The sequence below is a fragment of the Chrysemys picta genome, chromosome 22, assembly GCF_011386835.1.
Source record: "Chrysemys picta bellii isolate R12L10 chromosome 22, ASM1138683v2, whole genome shotgun sequence".
NCBI classification, from domain to species: domain Eukaryota; kingdom Metazoa; phylum Chordata; order Testudines; family Emydidae; genus Chrysemys; species Chrysemys picta.
In genome coordinates, this window is record NC_088812.1 from 5,604,684 (window position 1) to 5,617,876 (window position 13,193).

The window sequence follows — 13,193 nt, forward strand, 5'->3', positions numbered from 1 at the left end:
TAGGTAGGGTTAACATACATCCGTATTTTCCTGGAGATGTCAGGCTTTTTGGTTCTTAAATCGTCGTCCAGGCGGAATTTTTAAAATTTAAAAATTTAAAAATTTTTTTTAAAACGGACGTATGGTAACCCTATTGGTACAAAAAATACATACTGTGGCACATCCCTTAAATCAGAACTTTTTATAGGGAACCGGTTGTTAAGATTTTAGCAGCTCATCACTGTGTCTATTCAGATCTCTTGCGGGTCTTCTGAAATTTTACCTCCTGCTTCCTGGGAATGCAACAAACTCCTTAAGAGGGAGTAGGTTTTACTTAAGCAGCCCCTAAGGCATATCTCTCCATTTGTCTTTTAATGCCCCAGTGAGAGGCACAGTGCAGCTCCCTCTTCTCTGAGCAATTGTCTCACAGCCTGGACAAAAGGTGGGTGCCACACGCACCGATGTCAATAATGTCTAGCGCAGGTCAGAGCACCCTCATCCCCGGTCAGGGCCCACATCGATTCCCTCCCCCCCAATCCTCTCCCCCCAGGGCAGGGCCCACCACAATCCCGTCCCCCTGATCCTCTCCCCCCCAGGCAGGGCCACACATGAAACTAAGCACCCCCTCCTCCCTTCCAGGACGTGGGTTATTCCTTCCCCTGAGAATCCATCCTTAAGATTGGAGACTGGCCACTTCCCAGGGCTTTGGGAGATGAGTCAGAGCTGCGGGACACCAGTGTGGTGTTGAGGTGGGCCAGCTACTGCTCTCATTTACCCAGGTATAGGGCAGAAGTAACTTTACCAAAGTCAATGGTGTTATGCCTGATTTTTCTGTGGAATATTCCAGCTGCTGGGGGTGGTTCTAACAGGGTTCCCACGCCCAGGAAAGACTGAACCTGCTCCCTTCCCCCACCTCGAGGAGCAGCAATCAGCTTCCTCTCCCATGCGAAGGCTGCAGTGTCTGGAGCTGGGCGGGGGCAGGGAGGTGTTTCAGACATGCAAGGCTCCCCTTTTCCTGCATGTTCTTCATTTCTCTTGAAGTGGGGTTGGACTGAGCTCCCCTCTGAGGTGGAGTGATGAGCTGGGGGAACAAACATCAGGAGCAGACTGTGTTTGCCTAAGTGTAAGGGGACTGTTGCCCCCTTACTAACATTCAGTGGGGGTGTTTTGGTTGGCTAGCTCCCAGCACTAAAAGGGGAAGGGTCGAGGGCAAATCAGGAGCCTGAGACTGACAGTCCCCAGGAACCATGGGGAGAGGCCAATGCTCCAGATCAGCCTGATTGACAGGGCGGGCAGGCTAATCAGGGAGTCAGGAGGCCAGAGGGGGTCCCGTCCTCCGTGTGAACTGGAATGGCCTGAGTCAGACTGAGTGGGGCCGAGCTAAGGAGAGAGCAGGGGCCCAAGCTGAGCTGGAGAGCAGAACCGTGCCAGATCCAGAGCCAGAGACGCAGCCCAGGGAGAGCAGATCCTGTGCTGGGAGCAGAGCTGCAGCCACAGAGCCAGAGACGCAGCCCGGGGAGAGCAGATCCTGTGCTGGGAGCAGAGCTGCAGCCGCAGAGCCAGAGACGCAGCCCAGGGAGAGCAGATCCTGTGCTGGGAGCAGAGGTGCAGCCGCAGAGCCAGAGACGCAGCCCGGGGAGAGCAGATCCTGTGCTGGGAGCAGAGCTGCAGCCACAGAGCCAGAGACGCAGCCCAGGGACAGCAGATCCTGTGCTGGGAGCAGAGCTGCAGCCACAGAGCCAGGTGTGGTGAGCAAGTGGGGCCAGCCAAGGGGGAACCTGGGCAAAGGGCCCAGCACAGAAAGACACCCCCAGACAAGGGCCCTTGCAGGCCAGACCGGGAGGGGGACCTTAACCCTACGGGGGGCTGACGCTGGGAAGAAGGGTCCCACCACTCAAAGCCCGGAGGTGTGTGGCCACCACCATTGCAAGTGTCCAACCCGCAGCGTCTCTGCAGCACGGCCTGGGCCTGAGAAGGAGGCCTGGGACCTACAAGAAGCAGACTGTGACCTGCCCTGACATTCCAGAGACACTGGTTGTGATGTTCCCTGCCACAGAGCAGGGTGATGTGTTTTCCTTTAACCTTTCCCATTTTTCCTTGTTCTTTTCTTTAGATTAATTGTTAATTAAACAACTTGTATTTGCTTTAAATTGTATGGAATAATCAGTGGGTCAGGGAGGTGCCCAGTGTAAAGAGAGTACCCCGGAGTGGGGACACCCTAGCCCCTGTCCTAGGTGACCACAGCAGGGTTGGGGGTCGAGCCCCCCAGGAATCCTGGGCCCAGCCTTGTTGGGGTTACGAGGACTCAGCCAGACAGAAGAGTGGAAGGGGAGCCCTCAAGGGCAGGGAGGCCTCTGGGTAAAGGAAGTGGGAGCGGGGACTCAGATCCTTTCGCTTGCCCACCTCACCGGGGTAGTGCAAAAGTCAGGAAATTTCCCCACAATAGCGGGACCATTCCCCCGCTTACATAATTGGCGTCACGAACAGGATCCTATCCACAGGGTCCATCCCATTGGTTTTCTGGTTAAGTTCTAGTAGCATGGTCCGGGCCTAGTTGAGCACCCTACCATGGCTGGAATTGAAGAACTACGAACCCAGTTTGCTGAACTTCAGCGCAGATTATCAGACCAAGCGGAGGCATTACAGCAAGCTAGAACTGAACAGAGAGAAGCCTTATCGCTGGCCAAGGCAGTAATAGAGCAACAGACAGCAGAAGCTAAGAAACCCCCTACTATTTATGTCCCACGGGAGCGGAAGGTCACGGAGTTTGGTGGCTTCCCGACTAGACCAGGAGACATTACAGTAGAGGAGTGGGTCAAGTCTGTGAAGGCGGCTCTGCGTGTGCTAAGAGTACCTGAAGAAGATCATGTGGACTTCATAGAGGAGCACCTCAAGGGCCAGGCCAAGGCCACAGTAAAGTTCATGGCAGTGGCAGACAAAAAAAATGTGGAAAAGATATTTGAACTCCTCCTAGAAGTGTATGGGGACAAGGTACCTATTGGAACCCGACTAAAGGAGTTCTTTGAGAGAAAGCAGGAGCCCGGTGAAACTATCCGGGCATATGCATATGACCTCCAGGAGAAAATGAGCAGAGTGGAGCGGCGAGACCCTCAGCGAGTTCCAGACCCAGATACGGTTCTGAAAGAGCAGTTAGTGCTGGGGCTCCAGGATGATTCCCTCCGCCGTGAAATGAAAAGGAGGTTTAAGGAAGAGCCCAGTAAGAAGTTCCATGAACTCATGCAGGCTGCTATTATGTGGTCAGAAGAAGAGGAAGTTCCTGTGGCAGAGACAGCAAAGACTAACCCCCGTACACGAAGTGGCGGCCTTGTGAATGCAGCTGCTGGGGAAAAGGCCGTGCCCCAAACACAGCTAACATTGGAAAGCTTGAGTGAAGCTGTCCAAAAACTGGCGGTCCAGCAGGGGGAGATGCTGAAAGTGATGACTGAGGTGATGAAAGGAAAACCTCCCACTAATATGCCAAGATATCCAAGGGCCCCAGGATCCCGAAGATCTCCACTGAAGGACGAGCTGGGAAGCTACATTTGTTATACTTGCGAAAGGCCAGGACATACTAGTCGAGATTGTACACTGAGAAGGAGACTGGAGTCCCAGGCGCCTGAAATTCAAAAGGCACCGGGAGCAAGCAGCCAACCATCAGAAGGCCAAGTGGGGACTGAAGGGTTTCTACGGCTGTCCCTAGGAAAAGGGCAGTGTGTCAGCAGCAAGGAAGAGGACCCTGATGATGTTAGTGTATTCAACGACTTCTGTGGCCGAGCTTTCGGGGACTGCTTGACAGTGGATATAACCATAGCAGGGGTGAGAACCCGCTGTTTGATAGACACTGGCTCAGAAGTCACCACTATTTCTGAATCATATTTCCGAAACTACTTAAAAGAGAGAGATCTGACCATGCATAATACCCGATTTGTACAGCTAACGGCAGCCAATGGACTTGCCATCCCTGTGGTGGGGTGTCTTGAAGCTGATGTAGGGTACATGGGTCGAACAATCCCTGGGAAATGCATTTTTATCCTAAAGGACACCGCTTCAGGAAAGACTTTAATGGAGAACAAAGTACCGGGAATTCTCGGGATGAATATTATAAGAGAGCTGAAAGAATTACTGTTGGTAGGAGAAGGAACCCTGGAGATGAACCGTCACGGGCAGCCTAGGAAGGACGCTACACTGAAGCGGGTACTAGCCCAAGTGGAGAGACATGGACGTTTCCCGGGTCCAACGGGACAAATTGGCTATGTTAAGGTGGCAGGGAGACAGAAGGTGGTTATACCTCCCTGGAGTGAGAAGATTATTGATGGGCGCTGCCGGGTGCCAAGCGACTTTGACGGATACAGAGTGCTTGTCGAGCCAACACCTGGGGCCAGTCTCCCTAATGGGCTCCTGGTTGCAAATGTACTTGCTAATGCCAGCAAAGGAAAAGTGCCAGTCAGGCTGTTAAACTCAAGTAAGAAGGCCATAAAATTGTACCCCCGAACCAGAGTGGCAGAGGTACACCGTCCTGAAGGAGTGGTGCCCCCATTGGGGGTGGCCTTGGAAGAAAATGGGGATGAGCTGCGGGTGACAGAAGTAAAAATAGGCACACAGGTTACCACATCGCAAGCGGCACCTGATGGAGAGCTACCCATTCCAGTCCAAGTGGACCTCCAACAGCTAACCCCTACACAGGTTGGCCGTTTGCGGGCGCTACTGGAGAAACATCAAGAGGTCTTTTCCAGGGATGAGCGGGACTTTGGTTACACCACCACAGTGACACACCAAATAGCCACTGGAGATGCTGTCCCGATAAAACAGAGACACCGGCGGATCTCACCACGAGTGTTCCAGGAGGTAAAAAAACACGTTCTGGACCTAGTGACTCAAGGTGTCCTTAAAGAAAGCCACAGTCCGTGGGCATCACCCGCAGTGATTGTAATAAAAAAAGATGGTGGGGTGCGATTTTGCTGTGACTACAGGAAACTGAATGAGGTAACGCACAAGGATGCCTACCCGCTACCCCGGGTGGAAGAGTCACTGGATGCATTAGGAAGTGCAAGAGTGTTTTCAACCCTCGATTTAACTTCTGGTTATTTCCAGGTTGCAGTGGAAGAACGAGACCGGGAAAAGACAGCAGTGACTACTCCGTTTGGGCTGTTTGAATGGACACGTATGCCATTCGGCTTGTGTAATGCACCTGCTACGTTCCAGAGACTAATGGAGGGGGTGTTAGGAGACTATATCTTAGACACTTTGCTGATATACCTGGACGATGTTATTGTGTTTTCCAAGGATTTTGAGAGTCATATGGAAAAATTGGACTTGGTTTTCACACGATTGAAGGAACATGGATTGAAGCTGAAGCCAAGTAAGTGCTGCCTCCTACGTGAAAAAGTCAAATTCTTGGGCCATGTGATTTCAAAGGATGGAATCCAGGTAGATGAAGAGAAGACCAGGGCGCTGGAAAATTGGCCGGTCCCCAAGAATGCCAAGCAAGTGCGGCAGGCTCTAGGTTTCATGAGCTATTACAGACGATTTGTTCCAAAGTTTGCACACATTGCTGCACCACTATATGGACTAGTGGGCCAGCCTGCCCAAAGGAAGGGAAGGGACCAATGTTTTGTGTGGGATGATGCCTGTCAGACAGCTTTTGACAAATTAAGACATCGGCTGATGTCAACACCTGTGCTTGCATATCCTGACTTTAGCCTGCCATTTATAGTGACAACAGACGGGAGCCTGCACGGCCTAGGTGCGGTGCTCAGCCAGAAGCAAGAGGGGGCCGAGCGTGTAATCGCATATGCGAGCCGAGGGCTGAGGAGGTCAGAAAGAAATGACAAAAACTACAGTGCTTTTAAACTAGAACTGTTGGCCTTGAAGTGGGCTATCACTGAAAAATTTAAGGATTATTTAGTGTACTCTAAATTCACGGTAATCTCAGACCACAATCCACTCCGATACCTGGCAACGGCTAACTTAGGTGCAATTGAACACCGCTGGGTGGCCCAACTTGCTGAGTTCACTTTTGAAGTACAGTATAAACCTGGAAGGCAGAACATCAATGCTGACACCCTGTCTAGATTGCCTCTGGAGGAGGAGTCAGAAGAGGGCGAGGATCTGGAGAAAGACTTCCTAGTCATTCCTGCAGATGTCGTGCGTACGTGTTTGTGGCTAGAGAATCCAAAGCCCGAGGACGAAGTGACGGTAAAGGATGCAGTACAAAACCTGGTAAGAGGGGAGAGCGCAATAATCTCGGGGTACTCATGGGAGGAGATTCAAACTCTGCAACGAGAAGGTGATGTTGGACCTATCTTAGTGGCAGTCATGAGCCAAACGAGGCCAGACCGGAGATTTGGGGCCAGATACCCCCAGTCTAAGAAGCTAGCCAGACAGTGGGAACGACTTAGATTACATCGTGGAGTGCTGTTCCGGGTAACATATCATCCCCGAGATGGTGAAGAAGTGTGGCAGTTAGTGGTGCCTGTGTCACTCCGCCGTCAAGTTTATGAAGCCAGGCATGATCATGGGGGGCATTTTGGAGACCGGAGCACTCTGGAGGTAATGAGGAGAAACTATTACTGGCCCACGATGGGTAGCGACGTGCAAGTGTGGATCCGTCAGTGCAAACGGTGTGCCTTAGCCAAGGATGTGTTTCCTCCCAACCGAGCCCCTTTGACCTGTACTAATGTGACTGCCCCAATGGAGGTCCTAGCGATGGATTACACACGGCTAGAGAGATCTTCAGAGGGGTATGAGAACATACTGGTTCTCACGGACATGTTCACCCGATTCACTGTTGCAGTTCCAACTAGAAACCAGACAGCGCGGACAACGGCTGAAGCCCTCATAAAACACTGGTTTGTGTACTATGGTTGTCCGGCACGGTTACACTCGGATCAGGGGAGGAATTTTGAATCAGAGGTGATATCTGAATTGTGTAAATTGTATGGCATAGCCAAAAGCCGAACAACACCCTATCACCCGCAAGGAAATGCTCAGTGCGAAAGATTTAACCGGACAATGCATGACATGCTAAGAACGCTCCCGCCAGAAAAGAAGCGAGCCTGGCAGGAACATCTTCCTGAGCTGGTGTTGGCCTATAACAGCCATGTCCATTCGTCGACAGGTTACGCTCCTTTTTATCTCATGTTTGGGAGGGATCCCAGGTTGCCATTGGATATTCTGGACAGAGAGGGCCCTGAGGAGGATGAGGTGACCAATTTGGATGACTGGGTCAAAGGTCACCATGACAGGCTGAAGATAGCCTGTGACGTTGCTCTCAATACAAGTAAAGACACAGCCCGGAGTAGGAAAAGGACTTATGATCGCAAGTCCAGTGGGGCTCTCATCAGGCCTGGTGACCGTGTACTAGTTCGTAACCATAGACACCGGGGGCGTAATAAAATACAGGACAAATGGGAGTCAAATCCCCACATTGTAGTCGCTCACAACAATCCTGAGCTACCAGTTTACACCATCCGGCCTGAACGAGGAGGTCCTGAGAGAGTAGTACATAGGGACCAGTTGAAACATTGCACCCTTAGTCCAGATAGGGACCATAGGAGGCGTAGATCAGTACACCCCGAGGAGGCTGAAACCAATTGGGAAATGGTTCTAGTCCCACAAACCGAATATAGAGAGGGACCGAGTGAGGCAAACCCAAACCCTAACGAAAATGGCCAAATCCTTCAAACTGACTCAGTATTACCCGAGGATAGGGAAATAGAAAATACGGGTAACGAACAACCAGTCTTAAGAAGGTCCCAGAGGGCTAATAAGGGTGTACTTCCTGTTAGACTTAGAGATAATTATGTTATTGGTTCTATGTAGTGTTTTAATGAATATTGTTATGTATGGTATTAAGAAGTAGATGTGGAATGTTAAATATGTTAAATGTTCTTTTAATAATTGTTAATGGGTTGTTAATATATAATGACATGGGTTATGTTGTTACCATGGGGCCCGGAAGTACCGGTGTGAATATTGTGGATGTGGCAGTATTTTAGCAAGGGGGAATGTAAGGGGACTGTTGCCCCCTTACTAACATTCAGTGGGGGTGTTTTGGTTGGCTAGCTCCCAGCACTAAAAGGGGAAGGGTCGAGGGCAAATCAGGAGCCTGAGACTGACAGTCCCCAGGAACCATGGGGAGAGGCCAATGCTCCAGATCAGCCTGATTGACAGGGCGGGCAGGCTAATCAGGGAGTCAGGAGGCCAGAGGGGGTCCCGTCCTCCGTGTGAACTGGAATGGCCTGAGTCAGACTGAGTGGGGCCGAGCTAAGGAGAGAGCAGGGGCCCAAGCTGAGCTGGAGAGCAGAACCGTGCCAGATCCAGAGCCAGAGACGCAGCCCAGGGAGAGCAGATCCTGTGCTGGGAGCAGAGCTGCAGCCACAGAGCCAGAGACGCAGCCCGGGGAGAGCAGATCCTGTGCTGGGAGCAGAGCTGCAGCCGCAGAGCCAGAGACGCAGCCCAGGGAGAGCAGATCCTGTGCTGGGAGCAGAGGTGCAGCCGCAGAGCCAGAGACGCAGCCCGGGGAGAGCAGATCCTGTGCTGGGAGCAGAGCTGCAGCCACAGAGCCAGAGACGCAGCCCAGGGACAGCAGATCCTGTGCTGGGAGCAGAGCTGCAGCCACAGAGCCAGGTGTGGTGAGCAAGTGGGGCCAGCCAAGGGGGAACCTGGGCAAAGGGCCCAGCACAGAAAGACACCCCCAGACAAGGGCCCTTGCAGGCCAGACCGGGAGGGGGACCTTAACCCTACGGGGGGCTGACGCTGGGAAGAAGGGTCCCACCACTCAAAGCCCGGAGGTGTGTGGCCACCACCATTGCAAGTGTCCAACCCGCAGCGTCTCTGCAGCACGGCCTGGGCCTGAGAAGGAGGCCTGGGACCTACAAGAAGCAGACTGTGACCTGCCCTGACATTCCAGAGACACTGGTTGTGATGTTCCCTGCCACAGAGCAGGGTGATGTGTTTTCCTTTAACCTTTCCCATTTTTCCTTGTTCTTTTCTTTAGATTAATTGTTAATTAAACAACTTGTATTTGCTTTAAATTGTATGGAATAATCAGTGGGTCAGGGAGGTGCCCAGTGTAAAGAGAGTACCCCGGAGTGGGGACACCCTAGCCCCTGTCCTAGGTGACCACAGCAGGGTTGGGGGTCGAGCCCCCCAGGAATCCTGGGCCCAGCCTTGTTGGGGTTACGAGGACTCAGCCAGACAGAAGAGTGGAAGGGGAGCCCTCAAGGGCAGGGAGGCCTCTGGGTAAAGGAAGTGGGAGCGGGGACTCAGATCCTTTCGCTTGCCCACCTCACCGGGGTAGTGCAAAAGTCAGGAAATTTCCCCACAATAGCGGGACCATTCCCCCGCTTACATAAGCATACTACCTTGCCTAGGAACTCAGCGGAGGGAACTGCTTTGCCAAAGTGATCCCTTTTTGCTGGTGTTGGGTTACAAATCACTTTAGTAGAGAGTGCAGGGGAACGCAGTGTTGTCACCATGATAGTGTGAGGAAAGGGCAGCAGAACTGTGCTAAACCTGCCCTGATTGACATTCACTCACTAAGCAGGGGGGTAGGGATGACAACTCATAGACTCATAGACTCATAGACTTTAAGGTCAGAAGGGACCATTATGATCATCTGGTCTGACCCCCTGCATGCTGCAGGTCACAAAACCGTCCCTACCCCTTCCCTTGACTCTGCTGATGAAGTCCCCAAATCCTGTGTCTTGGTGACTTCAATTGGCAGAGAACCCTCCTGCTAGCGATCCCTGCCCCATGCTGCGGAGGAAGGCGAAAAACCTCCAGGGCCTCAGCCAATCTACCCTGGAGGAAAATTCCTTCCCGACCCCAAATATGGCGATCAGTAAAACCCCGAGCATGTAGGCAAGAGTCTCCAGCCTGACCCTTGTTAGCCATTATACTATTTACCTGCTATTGCTCGGTATTCCTCAGCTAATATGTTTTACCATTAAACCATTCCCTCCATAAACTTATCTAATTTAATCTTAAAACCAGACAGGTCCCTTGCCCCCACCGTTTCCCTCGGTAGGCCGTTCCAATATTTCACCCCTCTGACGGTCAGAAACCTTCGTCTAATTTCAAGCCTAAACTTCCCCACGGCCAGTTTATATCCATTCGTTCTCGTGTCCACATTAGTACTCCTGTGAGAGTGAGAGTGAAAGAGGGTCTGGACAGGTGTCTGTATTTGGGGGTGTTGGCTCTGCCTAAAGTGTCCTAGATGCCATTTGACCCTCTCCCCCGTCTCTATGTAAAGGCAGAGCTGATCAGACACACTGGAGAATCTTTGTTTTGTTAAGTGATCGCTAGAGCTGAAATCACTGAGAACCAGGTCTAGCCGCTGAGCCTTAGGGCACGTCTACGCTTAACATGCTGCATCAGCACAACTGCACCGAGGCAACTGTGGTGTTGTGGCACTTTAATGGAGATGCTCTATGCTGACGGGAGAGAGCTTCTCCCATCGGTGTAGTTAATCCACCTCTCTGAGAGGTGGTAGCTGTGTTGATGGGAGAAGCTCTCCTGCCAGCACAGTGCTGTCTACACTGGAGGTCAGATGGATATAACTACATCGCACAGGGCACGAGCCGGCTTGTTGCTTCAGCAGTGATGTTATCCTGGTCCCCTCCCGGCTTTGCAGATGGGACGGTCTCAGAATTGGTTCCCCCCTCCACTTGAGAATCTCAGGGCTCCCGGTGGAACAGCAGAGGAAAACTGGGACAACCGTGTATCCCAGGGAAGCACGGAGGGCCCGACTCGTCTTCCAGAGCTGAACCCCTCTGCAGGCCGGACGGCTGAGCCAGGGGCAACAGCCATCTACCTCGCTGCACGTATATCTCCATGAACTACCCCCATCATCCTGTCACCTGCCCTCTTGCAGCCCCACAAAGCTTTCCTTAAGCTCTCCCTACACAGCACTCTGTCCAGCCCTCCTGGGCACATAGAGTATAGAATGTCACCGCGGTGTCTACACAGGGGGTCAGGCTGGTAAAACTATGTCACACCGGGAGCAGGTGTGTGTGGATTTTTCACCCCCCTGAGTAACATAGTTACACCGATATAGGTCTGTAGTTCAGACCAGACCTCGGTTGTATCTGTGGTGATGGCAGCAGCAGCCGAGGCATTCCTCGACGGCATCTCCCCACCTCCCACCCCTCCAGCAGGAGTTTAATTCACATGAACGCTCTGAACTCTGGGTCTTCACCAGCCAGGGACAGCAGCTGTGAGTGGGGTGCAGGGGAGGGAAAAGGCAAAGGCAGGTTAAAGGAGAATTTGTTGGACTTTCACACCACAAGGGGAGAAACTGAGGCAAAGGACATTGCCCAATATATTCTGGGGTAGAATTTTGTTCATGGCTAAGGCTACGATTACGTCACCTTGTGAGGCTCCACTGCCCGGACTTGTCTTCTCCCATGGGCTCAGCCGCGATGCTGATCTTCTTGATGCCTTGGAAAGGGGCCGCGTAGGGTGCAGCAGCGGCAGGGAGAAGGCTGTCTCCATCACCAAGCATCTCCGACTCCCCCATGGTGGGTGACGGAGGACCCTCTGCAGTTGCCCAGCCATGCCAGGAAGAGGAGGGACCCCCTGGAGCTCTCAGCCACCGCAGGGGGTGAGGGTACCCCACAGCAGCCCATCCCCCATGAGAAATGGGGGACCATAGAGCTTCCACTTCCCACAGGTGGCATGGAGCTCCTCGAAGCGCCCACTCACTGCCATGGTGGTGGGGGACCCTGGAGCTCCAGCAGCAGTGGCGCTGAGCTGAACCGCCTCCCTGTTTTGTCAGTATATTTTTAGTGAAAGTCAGGACAGATCACAGGCTATCGTGAATTTTTGTTTATTTCCCGCAACCTGTGGGTGATTTTTACTAAAAATATCTTAGCCTTACTCATGGTCACAAGCTTTCGAATAGTGGTTGTGGGGTTTCCCAGATTACTACCAGGTTCCTTTCCCCTTTTTATTAAAAGTTCTCTTTGTTATACACAGACTCAGTGCTTCTGAGAGGGGACGTATTGCCTCTTGGAGGTGCCTGAGGTGGTCTGAAGTTTTCCCAGGTTGCTGGGTGGGGGCTCCAGCTGGTTCTGTTTTGTATTGGAACCCTTAGGTATTGAACCTGGACCGGGTTGCTGCCGACTCCACCTGGCAGAAGGGTTACACTTGGCAAGAAAAGCAGAAAAATGACAATAGGTTCCAAAGCCACTAAGAGTGTAATGTGCAAACCGGTGCATTGTCTCTAGGAGGTGATGCTCAGAGCCCCTGGATCCCTGACCCATAGGGATAATGGGGCCAAGGGAAATTCTTCACGGTGCTGACTACTCATTGGGGATGATCCGTCTGCACTGACAGCTCATTGGGGATGATCCGTCTGCACTGCCAATCCTAGGGGACAATATGATATATTCAGATCATGATACTGCAAGAGCCAATGCCTGCCTAGTCCACAGTGAGTGACCCCTGGAGCTCTCAGGAGAGCCAAGGGAAGGGAATGTGGAGATGCCAGGACAGGCCATTCTGTTCTGGAGCCTCAGACATCTAGGATACTCCTCGATAATGACCGACTCTCACTGACACTTGTAATCACTTTCCCAGCTGGCACCCTGTCTAGGAACTCAGCAAAGGGAACTGCTTTGCACCTTTCCAGCAGTAATGGGACCCAGCTAGAGATGACTGTTTCACAGGCGGGTACTGAAACAGAGCAGAGGACCTCTTACCGTGTTGGTGCTGGTGGTGGGGACAGCAGACATGGAGAGATCGTATGTCTCAGACTTTGTACTGAACATTCTGAATCTCTTGATCCATCTCCTGTACTCTTCTCTCACCTGGAGAGTGAGAGACACAGTCACTGCACCATGTAACTAAGTCTGAGAAGATCAGACATTGTCACCATGAGGCCGGTGAAGGTGCTGGGGGGTTGATGACAAGCACGGGCGTTACCTGGCGATTGAGGAGACAGTGCACCAGGAAGATGAAGGCTCCCTGCAGGCTGTTGACGATGGTGAATAAATACGCCATGACCGTGGCTGCTGGGCCGATTTGGAGGAGACCAAGACTCCATGTGCAGCCCAGAATGAAGAGCTGGGCAATGGCTTTAAAGGTCAGTAACCTGGATAAGGGCAGATGGAGAGATCCCATTACAAAAACCCTATGGAGAGCATTTGGGTTAGGAGGATCTGAGCAGGGTAGGGTGGAGCTACCATCCCCAGCTTTCCTGTGTGGGAACA

At 52.3% G+C, this 13,193-nt stretch overlaps 2 protein-coding genes across 5 annotated transcripts in view; one reads left to right on the forward strand and one right to left on the reverse strand.

Moving 5' to 3' along the window:
• Positions 1 to 1,093: 1,093 nt before the first annotated feature.
• LOC135977085 (uncharacterized) lies at positions 1,094 to 9,332 on the forward strand. Its single transcript, XM_065576097.1, has one exon. It carries the CDS (start codon positions 2,548 to 2,550, stop codon positions 7,798 to 7,800), a length of 5,253 nt encoding a protein of 1,750 aa, XP_065432169.1. The 5' UTR covers positions 1,094 to 2,547; the 3' UTR covers positions 7,801 to 9,332.
• A 2,461-nt stretch (positions 9,333 to 11,793) lies between these two features.
• LOC101953221 (adhesion G protein-coupled receptor E3-like) overlaps positions 11,794 to 13,193 on the reverse strand; it is a 31,318-nt gene continuing 29,918 nt past the window's right edge. For all 4 annotated transcript variants that reach the window (XM_065576106.1, XM_065576105.1, XM_065576108.1 and 1 more), the window contains 3 exons: positions 12,907 to 13,075; positions 12,684 to 12,791; positions 11,794 to 12,351 (listed from right to left, as the gene is read on the reverse strand). In XM_065576106.1, the coding sequence (XP_065432178.1) occupies positions 12,289 to 12,351; positions 12,684 to 12,791; positions 12,907 to 13,075 (340 nt within the window). In that variant the 3' untranslated portion in view covers positions 11,794 to 12,288. The remainder of the gene's footprint in view (positions 12,352 to 12,683; positions 12,792 to 12,906; positions 13,076 to 13,193) is intronic.